Raw genomic sequence first — 17,953 nt, 5'->3', positions numbered from 1 at the left:
GCATAAGTTTGTCTGCTTTCAGCATGACTGGCATAATTCTTAAACATCTGTTTGGTTTATTATCTTTTACATTAAAAAAGTGAGGCGTGATTAGGAGGAGGTAATGGCAGAGGGAGATACAGTCATTTGCAATTCTAGAAACCTCTGTTCTGGTGGGCCTTTGTTTACTTAATTTGAAAATATAAGTGCCTTCTGGTAAGGTAAGAGAATTTGGGAAAAATGAAGGTTGTGTTGTTGTTGTTGTGGGGTTTTTAAAGGTCTTTTCCAACCAAAATTATTTTAAGATCATCAAGTCCAACCATTAACCTGGCACTGCTAAGTCCACTTCTAAACCATGTCCCTAAGTACATCATCTATACATCTTTTAAACACCTCTGGAGATGGTGACTCCACCACTTCCCTGGGCAGCCTGTTCCAATGCCTGACAACCCTTTCTGTGAAGAAATTTTTCCTAGTATCCAATCGGAACCTCCCCTGGTGTAACTTGAGGCCATTTCCTCTTGTCTTATTTTTTACTTGGGAAAAGAGACTGATTCCCACCTCACTACAACCTCTTTTCAGATAGTTGTAGAGTGCAGTAAGGTCTCCCCTCAACCTCCTTTTTTCATCTAAGTACCAAACCTTCAAATTCCTTTTCCTTCTCTGAATTTTATATCTTTGAGTGGAATATAATTTGTTTTGTTACTGTTTACTGCAGGGTGACAAACTGTGGCAGGTGCTCTCTGTTAACCTTCTGCCTTCCCCACTAAGGAAAGGTAATAGGAGAAAAATGGAGAGAGACTTGCAAGTTTGAAAGTTTAAAATGCCTTACTAATGCTACTAATAAATAGAGAAAATAATACAAAATATGCAAACCAATGTTGAATTTCCCAGCGTAGCACAGCAGTGGCCTGCAGTAGAGCTGGCATTGTTCCAGTGGTTGTAGGGCAAGTACCAGAAAGCCCTAGGCTGGACTCCACAGTAAGCTGGAACTGGTTTCAGGGATGCAGGGTCTGGAACCAGGCCTTGGATCACAAGCGAAACTTGGCAGGGTCCTCTTCAGATGCCCACCAGGGTCGAAGAGAGCAAGACCCATGTGATGTCCCACTTTTATAGGGTGTATGACGTGTATGGGATGGAATGCTTAGTTGGTCATTTTTAGTCACCTGTTCTGTCCAGCCTTCCTTGCAAATATGCCCCTCTCACTTGTAGGATGTGCAAAATTTATCCGTAACCTTGGCTATCATAGTGATAAGTCTAAACCTGGGCCTCTTCTGCATACTGTTGCTACCGTTATCAGCTCTGGAGCAAACACTGTCTAAAAAACTCGCAGACAAATTCAGAAAAGTGCAGTTACTTAGAAGAACTTAGCTGAAAGGAAAATTCACTAAAAGAGAACTGGTCTTGTTTTAAACAAAACCAGGACAGGTTAAATGCATGGAGTTAAAGCAGAAGTTATTTTGTGTGTTTGTGATATTGTAAAACAGGCCTAATATTTAATCCCAGTTTGAGATAGTTCTCCTTTGAATAGGGGAATAATAGAATTGTCCTGTATTGTCAAATTTCTTTCGGAGCAAGACGTTCCATTCAAGATCAGGTGGTACGTGGGTGCTTTAAATCAAACAAATTCATTCTTTGCAAAATTGTTTTACATAGTCTTTGTAGGTTTATATCCATTGACATATTTATGTCTGTTGGAACCTCCTGATTTTATTTGTTTTATTTCAGTGGAAATCAAGTGCCAACAACAGAGAGCCTTCCACAAAAGGAAAAAGGCAAAAGGACTGTGACAGACCCAACTCTAATGATGAAGAATCAATTGGGTAAGAAGTAATCTCAAAATTAGCTCTTCTCTTTGTCTATTCAGAGTTTCATAATCTTAACCAAAGATAAATATGCCTGGTCTCTAGCTGGTTATGTGTGTTTTCAAGCTGTTAGGTAGCCCACCTTCGGATAATCATGTGTCAGCGATGTAATGGCATTGTGAATTAGGAAGAAAGCATAACTTTTGCTTTTTTTTTTTTTAACGCAACACAAGACTGCAACTTCAGAATGGGATTACAACGCTTAAGGAATTACTGCTAATTGAGCTGCTTGGAATCCTGAATGGTGTTCATTACTCTCCAAGTGTAAATTATCATTCTAGTCCTAGGTATTTTAGATATTTAAGGAGTTTTCTGGATTGTCTTTTCTTGTCAATTTTTGCTCTCTAGTCCACAGTCATTAAGATGGCTTTATCAGCTCTTAAACCCAACAAAAACAAAACCAACCAAACAAAACCCCCCAAAAAAAACCACACAGAACAACAAAACAAGGAACATGATAATTAGTAGAGGAAGGCAGAAAAAAATAGATGTTTTTTACCTTTGTCTTATAGTCAAGACACCCAAGTGAGTAAATAAGACTGATGTGCCATTTCTCTGTTGCCAAGAAGTATCTTGGTTTCTTTGAGATTATGGGAAATTATTTAAAATCATCTTCTGTGAACCTGTCACCTAGATAAGTGTTTGTCCAAGAAAATTTTGAAGCTATAAATGCTATAGTTGACAACATCTTGGTCTGTCGAGACGTTATTCCTTTGAGCTCTGAAAGGCCAAGGACCTCTTGAGCTGTGCATGTACTGCAGAAGCTTAGCTGAATATACCTCAAGTCTATCAGTGGCTTTATTCTGTAAACCTAGGACAGGATGCTTTTATGACTTGATGGGGTGACCCTCACATGGTACGTGGTATCCCACTGTAAAAATATTTATTTCCCAAAATTTGTGTTTACTGATAGAAGAATGTAGGCATGAAGATAGAGCTATAGACAATTAGTAATAATTTACTCCAAAAGGAGTCAGTAGCCTCCAGGTCTCATTTTGATCACTTTCTAATATAAATTTGAAGAAATTTGAGCTACTGGTTACAACACTCGTGTATACCCAAATATAATAATTGAGAAAGGAACTAGATCTAGCATCTCTGGTAGTTGAGTGAAATAGAGGTCAAACCTTTTACCCGAAGGGATACAAACAATAGCTTTTGGTCCTACACTTTGTAAGGTAGGATAATCCTTTTTTTGTCAGTGAAAATGATTTGAGACTCACCAGGAGCAGCTAATGGTGTTTTTCATAATATATATTTTTTTGTCTGTTCCATTCTTACATGTGTAAGTATGTTTTCATTACCTTTGCTTATGTATTTTATTCTCTTTCGTGGCAGTAGAGAAGAGGGTGTAAGATAGGTGCTTGCTTTAGAAACAAAAATAATTGCCTTTGATTTTCCTTCACCAAGATGCCTCCAGTCTTGCTGTTGTGCAGGTTACTTGCTGAGTCTGCTGGTGGGGCTTGCTTTTAATGTGTAATTCGCTTGCTTTTTTCTGCTTGATGTTAATTTTTGTGTTTTGAAATGTCTTTTGTACGAATCACACAGAATCACAGAATGTTAGGGATTGGAAGGGACCTCAAAAGGTCATCTAGTCCAATTCCACTGCTGGAGCAGGAACACCTAGATCACCTAGATGAGGCTACACAGGAAGGTGTCCTGGCAGGATTTGAATGTCTCCAGAGTAGGAGACTCCACAGCCTCCCCTGGGCAGCCTGTTCCAGTGCTCTGTCACCCTCACTAAGAAGTTTCTTCTCAAATTTAAGTGGAACCTCCTGTGTTCCAGTTTGAACCCATTACCCCTTGTCCTACCATTGGATGTCACCAAGAAGAGCCTGGCTCCATCCTCGTGACACTCACCCTTCATATATTTGTAAACATTAATAAGGTCACCCCTCAGTCTCCTCTTCTCCAAGCTGAAGAGACCCAGCTCCTTCAGCCTTTCTTCGTAAGGGAGATGCTCCACTCCCTTAATCATCTTTGTTGCCCTGTGGACAATTTAACAGGTAATTGAGGGATCTGTGTACCAACCATCATTTACAAATATACAGGCTGACTTAAGTGTAGATGTTTTTCCTGAATCTATTTTATGCCCAGTCTTAATGACATGATTTTTCAAGAAACACCACCAGATGCCATTCCTTCTTTAGAAAGGGAAGCCATTGAAAGCTCTGAAGCCACTACACAGCTCTGAACTTTAGGTCATAACCAGTTGTCCTATCAAGGTATTTAGTCAAAAACTGATACTACTTAAGAAGGTGGTGCCTTAGCCTGTCACTGACACCTTTAAGAATAGCCAAATGTATACTGTTTTCTTCCTTGTTGTGTGTTGGGGATTCCTCTTCTTTGCACATGTTTCTAGTGCAAAGCTAGTTGCACGAGTGCATGTGTGCTTTAAATGGTAAGATCATTTTTGCACAGATAGTTGCTTAAAATGTATAAATGCCATTTAAATAAAAGAAGTGGGAAACATTACAAATTCTGTACCTGATAGTGATCAGTAAAACAAATTACTGAGGGGCCTGGTGCCTGTCAATAAACAAATAATGTTTATTTCATCTTTATTGCATCTAGCCTCATGTGAATGTCAGCAGAGTTTGTCAAACCTGAGTTTCCAAGGTGGCCAACAAACTATTGGTATTGAAATCCAGTTTCTCTGGAAATTCTGATTCTGTTATGTCCTGCTATGGGCTTTCTCTATCATAATGGTATTGTTAAAGACCCTAAAGGGTTGGAATCTTTTCTGTTATCTTTACAAATCCTGAACATACAATTAAAATAAAGACTGTAACCATGTGTGTTCCCACTGGACTAATTACCTTGCAAGTTCAGGCTAAATTTACTAAGATTTCATAATGGTGTCTTGTGTTTGACAAATAGAAATTTAAAAAAATCTGGCATTTCTACAAGGTGGAACAATGAGAACTGAAAGATTTTAGATGTGGGAAACAAGCTGTTAGACTCAGCATGATTCTACTCAGAACTGAAGAGTGTTCTGTATAGACCAACAAATTTATATTGTCTCATAGTGTTCCCAAGTAACTACTTTTAATGGTGTTTTTTTGTTTGTGTGTGTGTGTTTGATTTTTTTTAATGGAGAAATAATTTCTGATTCACATCTTCACGTTTCCAGGGCCCATCTCTGCATTGATGTTTTTGGACAAAAAAATGCTGTTTAGATGCTTTAGGGTTCAATTTGTAATTTCAAGTCCTGTTAGAGAAAGAGGGGAAGTATCTGGCTTAGTCTTTTACTGCTTCATCTCTTCTCGGACCCCAAAATACGAAACGTCTTTCCACTACAGCTCTTTAGTAACTGGACCTCTAGAGTAGTTTGTATCTTCCTTACCTTTAAGGAGGAAATTAAAAAACAAGACTAGATCTCTAGCTTCTTAAGATGAATTTGCATGAGTTACTTGATGACTTTGAAATTGCCTTTGACTGCTTTAGTACTTATAAATTTTCTTAGCAGTCTAATAGGTGCTGGTGTAGCTGAATTTTTTATCCCATTTCTTAAATGTATTATTTCTTTCTTTCCTTAGATATTACTTATATTCATTATTTCTAATATACCTCACAGTTAGACAAACTACAAATGATGTATAGGTGGTCACTGTAAGCTCTTCTGACATACTAAACTATGGTTAATGTATCAACTCTGAACATTTGAGAAGCCCAGAAAAAAGCTAGAACTTCTGACTTAGTGGGGACTTCCATAGAAAATAAGTCCCTTGCTTCCTTTGCCAAACTGAGAACACTTTGCAGGCTTGTTGTATGCTTACTAGGCTACTAGAGTTGGGCTCCACAATGTAAGACATAAGTGTTTTACTAAACTGTCCCTCATGACCTGTATTTACTTTCTAAGCTTTTCAGCAGTTAAAGCATGTCTTCAAATGAACCTCCAGTTTCTGGATCTTTGGAGTGTAGAACAAACCCTTTTTAGGTCTACAGGATTGGAAGCACATTCTCAGACTGTAATATGTTCTTAAAAACAACAGTTCTTTGCATTAGTAATCATAGGGTATATACAGGTCTAGATAAAAGCACAAATGTAGACCTGCCTTTTCCTGACTGCTTAAAACATTCTGGAGAACTTCTGTGGTTTAGGTCAGCCTTCTAATGAGACTGTCTTTGTACATATGATTTCTCATTGCCTTCAGAGAGTAAATCTCTCACTTCAGAAACCCTGGACTGTTTTTCCAACAGCTAACCTAGCACTCACTCCTTACATGACACTCTCTTCTGTCTGGATTCTTGGCATCAGAGTGTCTTAACTTAGGTCTTCGTGTTGGTTTAGTGGGGATTTTTGGTGTGGTGGTGTTTTCTTATTTTTTTTTCTTGAGGCAAAGCTTTACCTCTTTACTATTGAAGTTTGTTTGTTTGTTTTTGGGAAGCTTCTAAGAAAAGCCCTGAGAGTAGAGGAAACTGCCTTCACTTGTTCTTAAGTTACTCAGCTATGAATGCGAACCATTCAGGTTTACTGGCCACTGTCTAGATAGTGGTCTCCAAGGTGTGGTGTGTGCAAGATAATCCATTGGGGTGCAGGAAGGCTATATTTTTTTGAAACAATTAATAAATAAAATAAATGTTTATTTCATCTTTATTGCATCCTTTTAAAAATCTTTTTTTATAATGTACATAATATTAACATGTTAGTACATCTAAATAAATTATAATTAAATAAACATGTTGAAGGTGCATGCTCAACGTATTGTTACTGATGGGGTGCGTGATCAAAATAAGTTTGGAAACCACTGGTCTACAAAATGCACAGCAGAGCTCTAAGAGAAAGCAGCTCACAGCATACATGTTGTGGCATGGAGTGATGCAGAGATCTTACAAGATTGACCAGTGTTCACAGTTGATATACAAGTTCTCCAAGCTTGTTAACATGGTAAATAACCAGCGAAAAGAAATCTCAACATGCAGCAACTACTGAAAGGGCAAAATACAAGGATTATGTGAAACATCTTCCCAAGTTCAATGTGTTTCACTAGTGTTTAGGTTCAGGCATATCTGTTCAGCAGTTTTCATGTTCTACCTATATTTGTTTACCACTAGGTACCATGTATTAATGACCGTGCTTTTGAGCTGAATGCAGCATGTCAGTGGGATAACTATAATTTCTTAGAAGTTGCTTGCACAGTGGCTAAACCACTGAGGAATTGCAGTGATTTGCTTAAGATATGTCACTGTAGCATGCATGTGACAGCTATGTGAGTAGTAAAAGGTTTCCTGTAGCTATAAAAGAAAGATTCTTGCTCTACAGTGTGAAGATTTTAGTTTGTTTTTTAAGACATACAATAGAAAAAGCAATTCTTGCCGCAGTAGTCTTTTAAAACCAACAAATGAGCCTGAACTTCAGTGTCCTCTTATTACCAACCCTGGGAAAACAAGTCAAATTCTCATCTGTTTGAAAAGAAATCAATCCACTCTATGATAAATAGTGCTCATCAGCTTAGAAGGAAACTGTCCAAATTACTGGCCATGCTTCAGAATGAAGTCTTTATTGTGAAGACTTCAATACCAATCTAGCAGGATCAGCTAAGTATAGCTACTTGTTTGAAGAATTTCAATAAGGAATTTTTATTAACTTTGTAATTCATAATTATTGTTATTTCTTTAGTGAAATTGAATAGAAATCAAGTGGAGCTGCAAAATTGAGATACTGTATTAGCTTTTTTTTCCCCCAGCTGTATTGTAATCTGTGACATGGGAACCAATATTACTCATGGTTCTAAAATAAGATGTCACAATGTGAGTGGGTTTTTTTCATATCCTGCAAATGATCAAGTGTATGCTTTCAAAACAGTTTGTAAGGCCATAGTGGCAGCACTTCCGACCTTTCACAATAAAAAAGATGCACCAAAATTTGCATGCTTCTGCACTGAAGGTTAACCTCTTCAGAATCACATATGGATGTGTTAGTCATTGATGCCAGAGGAAGAGACCTTGAAAGGCTGTCCTGGTCAAGAGTTGTTTGTGATTCTGTTCTCCAAAGAGAGCTGCCTTGTAGGTTGTCTGGGAAGTGAACTTAATTCCACTGAAGGTATGAGGTGTGATGCAGAGACAGCGAACTCATAGAAAAGCTTTTTGAATTAATATGACTTGAGAAGTACTCAGCACCCTATTATTAATTTATTATTTTATGTATGGCAGGCAACCCAAAGTTATCTTGACGAATGTCTTGTGGACAAAAACAGGAAGAAAATACACACAGATGCAACCTAAAACTGGTGCTAATTTTTCTGATGCTGGCAAGCTGCAGTCAGATCAACCACCTTCATCATCTGCTGCCAGCCTAAAGATACAGCAATTTTTAAACCCTGCTCTCCAAAGTCTTTTTCTGTCTGAAAGGTATGTTGTCTTTGCCTTGTCAATAAACAAAATAATTCTCCTTGCAGTTTTTTTCTAGGGAGAAAGTATTCTTTATTGTACCACAGCTGTCTTGTTCATGAACTGTATTCTCATTCATGTGTCATTTGACTTGATTTAATTCCTTTTGATAATTGTTGAGAGATGGTGCCAAGCATGCTGTAGTGACTTTTCTAATCAGGTGGCTCCTAGATTGTTCTGTACTGGCAAGACCAATTAATTCTGACTCTCAAAATGTATGGGGTTTAATTCTTGTGAAGAGTACACTTGCATTTACCTGCCCTCTTTTCTCAGAGGAGGTATCAAGGTGTATTTTCAGTGTTAACCATTTCACACTACTCCTGAGAATATGGGAACTGGCATAAAGTGTCAGAAGAAAAGTGTATCAAATCCAGTATCGCCCTCCCCACCCAAGCAGTGTTCAGTTGCAGATACCCATGGGGAAGTATGGCTAGAGTGAATACTTTTTTTCACGGAGTTTTCTCTCTGAGCTGCTGCTGATAAACAGTTTAGGGGCTTCCTTTTTTGAAGGTTACATGCAGACTACAGTGTTCTTCTATATTTGATTCTTCCTCTCAGTCGTACCCTCATTGCTTATTGTCTGCGTGCCTCTGCATCTTGGTGCAAGAGGAGATCTGAGTGTTTCCCCAGACATCGTGCAGTCTGTGCCGGAGTGCGCTTTGTGGATGGATACAGACAACAGGAGAATTATGCAGTCGATACCCCAAAGACACTGTTGTTTATAACAGATTCAAAAAAAGCTATGATATTGCAGTTTATTTTGGATGAGTATGTAATGGAAGTGATAGAATTTAAATCCCAGTTTGAGAAACTAAGTGGGCGAATGAAGGATTATACAACAAACTGGCTGCAGTGGCATTGTATGAAATAAATTGTGCTGCTCTTGTATATCCGTGCTTAAGTGGGCATCTTCATGTTTCTGGCTAGCTTATTTTTGATGCTTGTCTCTTCTGACTCTTCCAGATGCTTTTCTAAGCCTTGCTATTGCTATTCTGTAGACCAGGGATGTCAAACTCATTTGTGCTGGGGGCGGGGCACATCAGCCTTGCGGTTGCCTCCAAAGGGCTGAATGGAATTTTAGGACTGTGTAAGTGTAGGAGTAGTTACATTTATCCAGTCCTAAAATTCCATTCGGCCCTTTGGAGGCAACCGTGAGGCTGGTGTGTGTGTCGCCTCCCCCCAGTGCAAATGAGTTTGACACCCCTACTGTAGAATGCCACCTGGAAATTGAAGGAAAAAAAAAAACCCTTTTTGTATGTGTGCTACTTTTCTACCTGCTGACTAAGTGCTTGAGAAAATTCAGTCTGTTTTACTGGAGGCTTCTTGTTCACAGGAAAATCAAGATTGTTTACTGCACAGTTCCGAGAAATGTGTATAGATATTGCATGAAAACTCTTTAGAGATAAACATTTACTGTTTCTTCAACAATACTTAGATGATGTGTTAGAGGTGATGTAGTATGAAGTGTATCTGGCTAAGGTGAAATTAGTATCGCTAGAGTTTCTTAACCTGGTCTCTTGTTGCTTTTTTGTGTTTATCTGCTTACCCTGGGTTTTGAGTTCCTTAGTGGGATTTTGTTTTGTCTCTAAGGGATGGGAAATAATGATGTTTGATGATTGTCAAGCCTCTAAGATACAGGAATTTAACAAGAAGTTTCTTTCTCTAGATTTCAGTGCAGTATTTATGATTTACTGTTATGTATATGGCAGGCAACCCACAGTTACTTTGACAAATGTCCTGAGGACAAAAATTGGAAGAAAATACATAGACAGCCATGTGATAATTGATGCAGATTTATCTGATGCTGACAAGTTGCAATCGGGTCAACTACCATCATCATCTGCTGCCAGCCTACAAACATGTCAAATATTAAGTCCTCCTCGTGAAAGTTCCTTTCTGTCTGAAAGGTATGTTGCTCACTGCTGATTTTGCCAGTCTTCCTGAAATAACGTAACTTCATGATGGAAAATAATTTCCTTGAAAGGATTTTTCTTATACTCTTTTCTTGAAGCAGGAGATCAGTTTCCTGAGTGCAAACTAGCATGCTGCTCAAATAAGCTGTTTTAACATTGCATTTATTCTGATTCACTGTACCTGATGTTAATGGGCTACTTTTCTTTCATAGCAGGTATTTCAATTTACAATAGATCAGTGTTTTGATTTGTGAAGATGGCCATGTAATTCAAACACTTTTAAGTCAGTTTTGTGTCCAGAACCAAAACTTTGCTTTCCTGTTGGTGTTAATACATTCTAGCATGATTTCAAGTAACATCTTTTGCAAAATTTCTCCAAATTCCTCTGTGTGATAGTTCATTTATTTTTGCATTAATCCATCAGTGTTCTCAGCCTCAACAGAGTGCCACTATTTATAGGTTCTGTGTGTGTCCTCTCATTCCTTAACATCTACTTTTCCTCTTTGCTTCATCTATTTAGGTTGACCGAGCATCACAGTAACACTTGAGATCTAAAACTAGCAGAAATCAGATATTATAATTGTATAACACTGGTTTTGGTCTAAGATGGCAGTTAAATTCAGAGCAATCTGTTTTGTCTTTTATGACCACTTCTCTTTTTCTGTTGGGATCTCTGTTGCTGCTCAAGTTAATCTGGCAAAACTGCAATTTAAATGAGGGATTTAGAACAATTTATTAGACCATCTCATTTTAGAAATATTACATTTGTTGCTAATAAATAGTTTTCTATAACTTTAGGTTGAGTGAAGTTTGTTTGGAGTTTGTTTGGACTGTGGTTTTTTGTTTGTTTGGCACTTTTTGTTTGTTTGTGTTTGTGGTTTTGTTTGTTTGTTTTATTACAAAATCTTCAAGATAATTTTTGATAATTGATAGTTTTTATTGTCTGATTTTCCACTTGGTATTGTTTTGAATGACAGGAGACAGTGGGTTTGTAGAGAGGAAAACATGAACTCTTGTATGTAACTCTGTGAAAACATCTTGCATGTTTTTTTCATGCTTGTATCTGAAGGGCGGCTGTTGAGTTTTGTGTTAAGCACAAGAATGGTTTGTAGTAGTCAGCTTTTTTAGTAGTCGGTGTACTGAACTTTAGGTTTGGAGTAGTTCGTTGCTTGAAGGATTAATTTTCCATTCCTATGATCTACTTTTCTAATGTATTAAGTAAAAGGCTTGTTATTAGCAAGAACCAACATCAGGGTGATTTTTCACTCCTCCCCAGTGGCCAGCATGTTACTGTAAGTTGCAGTAGATATGGCATGGGAAATGGACAATTTAGGGTATTATTTCAACATGGCTGTGGTTTGATTCTGCTCACCTCTCTGTAACTAAGGTATGTGAATAAGATACACTTGACGATGACTCTGCATATGACCACGTCAAGATTCTTTTGTATCCTCAGAGTAGCTAGAATATACGCTCTGTTTTACTGAGAATTGTCTCAGTTTTGTACTATGGCAATATCAAGTTAAGTCAAAGAATTGTGTGTGATCAGAAAAGGGTGCTAATAATTTAACCTTTTTCTGTCAGCTAGAACTTGCTGTGAATTCTCCGTTTTTTTTTTTCTTGCTTTTGGTATTACAGAATGGGTGAATTTTGCATTACTTGCTTACTGCAACCCAGTGTGAAATGCATTTGCTTAAGTCAATATGACTGACCTATCAGTATAACTAACAAATATGAGGTAGGTCTCAATGTAAAGAAACTGAGGGGTTTAAAGCATTTCATAATTGTTTCTCATGGCTGTTGAGAACACTTCACTGTATACTGCCATAGCTTCTTGGCTTATGTGTGTATCTGCTAAGAGGTGCATTTTAAACTGATTTATCAGCAAAGATTGGAAGTGAAAATGTGCAGGATTTGTGTGTGGAGTAAATGTTTAGGAAAGTTTATTAGCTGAAACATTCCTATTGAAATGTTTCCTACTGTTGAGATGCCTGAATTGGGATACTGGTGTTAAACAAATGCTAAAAAGCACTTAATGGTTTTGTGTGGTCTTTTAGGGCAGTCAAATATGTATAACTGTTATGTTAGATAGAGAGATGTGGGTTCCAAAATTAAGTTTTCTGTAGTGAAGTTATTCCTGAACTAGAGCTGACTAATCTCTGGAAGACTCTGTCTTGTTCAATATACAGAATGAATGACAGTGCTGGCAAAACACCTTTTCTGTATACAGTCCAATTCATCATTCTTTGTGAATGGAAAGATAATCAGTGATTTCTTCATGGTGCTTATATACTGTTAATCACTGTAGTATCAGAGCACTCTGGAAATCTTTATTTGTCTTTATGGTATTCCCAAAGAGCAATGATACTTCAATCTACAGATAGAGCACTGAAGAATAGGCATCTGTTCAGAAAGCATACAACAGTTTTGGCTATCTATTGTAGTTAGAGATGTCAAGAATGTTCTTTACGGGTCCAGGCTCAGCAGTCATTATGATGATCACACTTAGTTTTTGCAAATTGGAGACTGCAACATTCTAAGTTAAACACATTATAAAGCAATGAACACAAAATCCTTTGGGATTAAGTGAAGTGAAAAAAGGAGGAATGGAACACATTTTCCAGAGCATCATTAAATTGCTCTATCTATGAAATCTTTGTTTTCTTTTTTATTTTCCAACTCTCACAGAAAATGAAGCAGAGGTCATGAAGGTTAGTTGCTTATATCTTTTAACCCTGATAAATTTTCAGAAGAGAGGTCTTGTTTACTGAATATAATTAAGTTCATGTGAGAAGATACCACATGAATATATAACAAAATGTTATCCTGATGCATATGCTAGAAACCAAAATAGTTATGTAGACTTTTGTCAGCTGTAACTAGCCTCCACTAGCCTCCAGAGAAGCCGAGTATGTCTACAAGATCAGACCTCAAATGGGATTATGTCAAACTGTTCAGTCTATCAGTACCTCCTGAATATATTCTCCTATTTATAAAAAAGCTAATTAAGAAAAAAAACTAAACAAAAGAAACTGATTACTTTCTTGCTTGTCCTCCTTTTTGAATGAAACTACAAACTCAACTAACACCTGTAGGTTGCGTAGTTTCTCATACTGTAATCCTTTTCTGTTTCTTCCTCATTCACATTCTGTATCCCTCTGCCTTCAAAGTTACTGTTTCAGGCCCTTCTGAGCAGGAATTTCTATTTCGAAACTTCTTCCATTGCAGGAACTTACTCAGTGGACTCTAATAGCAGTTCTAAAGCTGGATAAAAAATATACTACATTGCCTCATTCCCACTGCCTTCATGATAAAGGCAAGGATACACTCAAATGACTGTTGTTCTCCTTTTTTCTTGTTAAAAGTTCTTGTTGCAGTGCTGCTTTACAGCAAAGTAGTATTGTAGTGTCTGATGTCAAGCATGTAATATTTTCATTCTTTATGCCTCTTAGAAGCATCTGTTCCATTGATAACGTCAGAGCACCTGTGTATTTCCATGACAGGAACTGAATTAGTTTATGTTTCACTTGCCAAGCTCCACATGCTTATGGAAGAGGCAGAAGCTTCTGGTCTAACCAACTCTTGTTTCTGTTGGGGTTTTTATTCAGTGTTCCTTCAAAATTAAAGATAAGTCACAGTTATTGTTCTTTACAGGTCTGAGCGCTGCCTGAGGAAGACAGATGATGATCTGTGTAAATTGACCAAGGCTTCTAAGGAACCAGAAAAAAAAAAAGTCTTCACTTTTAGAAGACGGGAGCTTCAGAAGAAAGGTTTGTAGTGAGCAATAATCTGGCATTTAGATGTAAGTTTTGGAGAGTGTTGAGAATTTCTTTTTTTAGTCTAATATTATGAGGAGAGCACAGAAGTAAAACAGGTGTTGCATACAGCATATGTGTTTCCTCAAAATGCAGTTTTTTACAGATATGGTAAAATATATCAAATAGCTGGTTTTCAACAGGAATAAAGCTATGATGAATCAGATCCATGGAAGAAAAAGGAAACTGAGGGAAACTTCACTGCACCATTAAGATTCTAATTTTATAAAAAGTCTTTTATACTGAAGAATGTAATACATTAAGAATGCTCAAATGGTGTGTGAATCATGCTAAAATGTTTATGCTAAATGACAATATTTGTATTTATTGCTGAAAAATTGAGCTCTGTGCTGAGTCTCCAGAGAGAGTGTACTTTTTATACTAGTTAGTAATATTTGCAGATTAAAAAAAAAAATTGAGAGTATTGCATCCAGCAGAAGACAGAATAAAGACTGGGGAGTATGGAGTGCTAATTCTTACTTGGAAGGGAGCTGTCAATTTGATCATACCCTTACCTTAACTAATCATGCAATAATAATCTTTCCTTAATTATTTTAGGGAATATATTTTGGCAACCACACACAATTAAAAAAGGGAAGAACTATCATGGAAGGTATCTGCTCTGTGCATTTTATTTAAGACGTAACAGATCTGAAGAAATACAAAGAATTTTAAGGAGAACTAATTAAATCACTTCCTTTTTTTTTTTCGCCTGATACAGAAAACAAGAACTATGATGAACTGGAAAAGAGGAGCAGAAACATGAACGGCACCACTCTTAGTCAGAAGGAATCCGGCTCTTTTGATTCTGAGAAAAGGAAAAGAAGATGTAGTGGCTATATTTCTGATGATTGTAATACCCACATTCCAGAAAAATCACTTGTGCTGTCTGTAAGTTGCACTTAATGTGTTTGTGTAGACACATGCACACACACTTCAGCAGCAGCAGTCACAACATCCAAAATAAAAGAATTGTATTAGTAATCAGGGTATCTAGGGATACTGCTAAACCTATTGAGGAAAAGTAGTTCGGTGATGCATCAATAAGAGTGAATATTTGTACTTCTGTCCACAGCTACAGAATATGCTTGTTTTAGCAGAAAGGTTGTGAGAGACGAATGACAGTGTGTCCTTCAGACAGGAGCGTGGAGAAAAACGATTTTGGAAATAAGGCGTCTAGCTATTTAAGTGAAGCTTCTTTCACAGATGGTATAGAACTAATTAGGGACTTTGATACAAAAATTACAAAGCATATCTGGGGTTATTGAAATCTTGCAGATGTCATCTTTCTTCTTCCTCCTTAGTCTATCATACCATTTTATTCTTATCTGTTATTAAGATTTGAAAGGGGAAAAAAAAAAAGACTGAGGGAATCAGGTAGTCAAGAACAAACTGTGATTTATATTTAAGCATTTGAGTACAATAAAGACATCTCTCTAACCTTCTGATTAAAACCGTACAGATATAGGTAGTTGCTGAGTCCTATTCACCCAGTTGACCAACCCACACATTGGTAGAGTAATGAGCTTCCCTGCTACTTGGTCTTTTACTGTCAGACAGTGAGCACACTGCTAAAAAATCAGAAATAGTTTCTTGTTCAGTTTGAGTAGGGGTCATACCTTTATGTAATAACCTTTGGAATATGAGGAGGGAGAAATTACCCTGGCTTAAGCTCTAAGTGCAGCTGCATTAAGCAGTAATTATTTTGTCTTGCATATAGCCAAGTCTCAGTGGTAACTGATCTGAACCATCATCAAAATGTCAAGAAATAAACATATATCCTGTCTCTGATATCTGTTTTCTAGAAAGAGCAAAGATTGAGTTCAGCTCAGTCTCCTGGCTGCAGAACACCCTGTGAGGATGAGCAAAGTCGCAGATCTAATGCAGTTCTGGTGCTGGATTGTATTCCACAGCCGTTAGAAAGAGAATATAAGGGTACTTCCACCCACAACCACTTACAGCCTGCTCACAGCTGCACAGAGGAACCTGTCTCAGAGTCTCCCACCAGAAATTTGTCAGAGAAACAGCTTTCTGCCAGTGGTGAGGATGTGATTTCACCACAAGTTAGTACCATCAAGAAATTAAAGATGGACACATCACAGTACTTCAAGCTGCGGAACAAAATCTCCACGGGTAATCATCGGCTTGTTTCAGTTGACCCAAGTATGTACTGTGTCTGTGCTGCTGACAATTACCATGGGTATGCTTAAGTACTAGGAGAACTCATGCATGGCTGACTAGTTAAAACATACAGAATAAAAGATTGAAGACAGATCATGTTGTTTGTAGTGCATTGTGCAGGTTAGATAACAGTGCCTAGTGCCAGTGTCCTCTACTGGAGTGTAGATGGTCTTGTATCTGAGAAACAGGATAGACAGCAGAAGGGCACTGAAGCTGGTGAGGGGTCTAGTGCACAAGGCTGATGAGGAGTGCCTGAGGGAACTGTGGCTGTTTAGCCTGGAGAAAAGAAGCTGAGGGGAGACTGTATCGCTGTGTGCAACTACCTGAAAGGAGGTTGTAGCATGGAGGGCGTTGGTCTCTTGTCCCAAGCAACCAGTGATAGAATGAGAAGAAATGGCCTCAAGTTGCACCAGGGACGGTTCAGATTGGATATTAGGAAAAATTTCTTCACAGGAAGGGTTGTCAGGCATTGAAACAGGCTGCCCAGGGAGATGGTTGAATCACCATCCCTGGAGGTATTTAGAAGATGTGGTGTTTAAAAAGGTGAGGTTCTTAGGGTCATGGTTTAGTGCCAGATTTAGGTTATGGTTGGACTCGATGATCTTGAGGGTCGCTCCCAACCTAAATGACTCTGTGATTCTATGATTTTGAAATTCCTGTCCTTATTTTGCAGCTGATTTTGTGGATGTGGAAAATCCATCTTGTAATTTTTAATGATGTTTAAACTGAGAAAGAATATTCTGTCTTATTTGAAGCTGCTATGCTGTGGCCTGTTTCTTTTAATATTCAAATAATTTTGAGGATCTTGGGTAAAAGGTGTGAATAAAGATACAACGCAGTACTTGTTGCATTCACTTTCACGCATGCACACCTTGACTGGTTCGAGCAATGTACTTTGATATTACTTACTGCAAGAGAGCGTTCTTTGCTCGTCTGAAATCCAAAATGAATGAAATATTTTCAAGTCTGCATCTTGTAGTGCAGGTATAATACTTTTTTCCTCTTTAGTTGTCCTTTCCAGTGATGATGAAGATGAACCTTCTGAACCCAAATGCACAGAGCTGGTGCAAGATAATATCACTGACAATAAAGAAACAGATGAACAGTCTGACTGTTTCTCAGCAAAGAGTTTGGAAGACAACATGGAAAGTCATACACAGCAGGTAGTCCAGTATTTGACCTGTATATTGTTATGCTGAGCCCCTAATTTATCCAATGTTTATTTTTTCTTGTATGTTAGAACCATAGCGAAATGCTTAGAGCAAGCATAATTAGTCATGTCAGTAAGCAGTAACTGCAGTAATTTATTTCACAGAAAGAATTCTGGACAGTCTTCAAAGAAGATCTCTGGCTCTGAAGCTTGAGTGTTTTTGCAACGTACAATGTATTTCATATATTGAAAAGAAACATTTGGAAGTGTTTAATAATACAAAACAGGAATGATCAAATAGTAATGTGAGCTAGAGGTGACCATGATGAAGATACCTGTGAAAGGTTTTCTTTTTTTTTTTTCACATAAATGTTTCAAGTTAGCTTTGGGAGTAAATTCTTACACAGATAAAGAGAAAATTCCTGAGGTGACAAGAGGGAAGTATCTCATTTAAATCCCTGTAGTGAATATACTTTTTTTTTTTTTCCCAGTTTCTAACAGAGTCAATTGAAAATAAATGTCCTATCACCTTACCTTCTGGAAGCACACCCAGAAAACAGGTGAACCCAACATTGGATGTGGAATTTGATAGTCTATACATCAGGAAATTTAAATGGTTATCAACAGGTCCTGCTAGGGTAAGTTGTTCTATTATGG

The 17,953-nt window shown here is 37.6% G+C and overlaps 1 protein-coding gene across 7 annotated transcripts in view; it reads left to right on the top strand.

The window, feature by feature from the left end:
- The window catches only part of SENP7 (SUMO specific peptidase 7), a 41,181-nt gene that overhangs the window by 5,859 nt on the left and 17,369 nt on the right, over nucleotides 1-17,953 (top strand). For 4 of the 7 annotated variants that reach the window (XR_014183110.1, XM_082043019.1, XM_082043015.1 and 1 more), the window contains 8 exons: nucleotides 1,708-1,802; nucleotides 8,001-8,198; nucleotides 9,947-10,144; nucleotides 13,805-13,920; nucleotides 14,687-14,856; nucleotides 15,771-16,128; nucleotides 17,155-17,312; nucleotides 17,788-17,934. Coding sequence is in view for 6 of the 7 variants with exons in the window: in XM_082043019.1 (XP_081899145.1) it covers nucleotides 1,708-1,802; nucleotides 8,001-8,198; nucleotides 9,947-10,144; nucleotides 13,805-13,920; nucleotides 14,687-14,856; nucleotides 15,771-16,128; nucleotides 17,155-17,312; nucleotides 17,788-17,934 (1,440 nt within the window). In the remaining variant the exon portion in view is untranslated. The remainder of the gene's footprint in view (nucleotides 1-1,707; nucleotides 1,803-8,000; nucleotides 8,199-9,946; nucleotides 10,145-13,804; nucleotides 13,921-14,686; nucleotides 14,857-15,770; nucleotides 16,129-17,154; nucleotides 17,313-17,787; nucleotides 17,935-17,953) is intronic. The other 3 variants (XM_082043018.1, XM_082043016.1, XM_082043020.1) reach the window with 3 other exon arrangements.

This window comes from Streptopelia decaocto, assembly GCF_964273445.1.
Source record: "Streptopelia decaocto genome assembly, chromosome: 1".
Taxonomy (NCBI): Eukaryota; Metazoa; Chordata; class Aves; order Columbiformes; family Columbidae; genus Streptopelia; species Streptopelia decaocto.
This window is presented reverse-complemented; position numbering and strand designations above follow the sequence as displayed.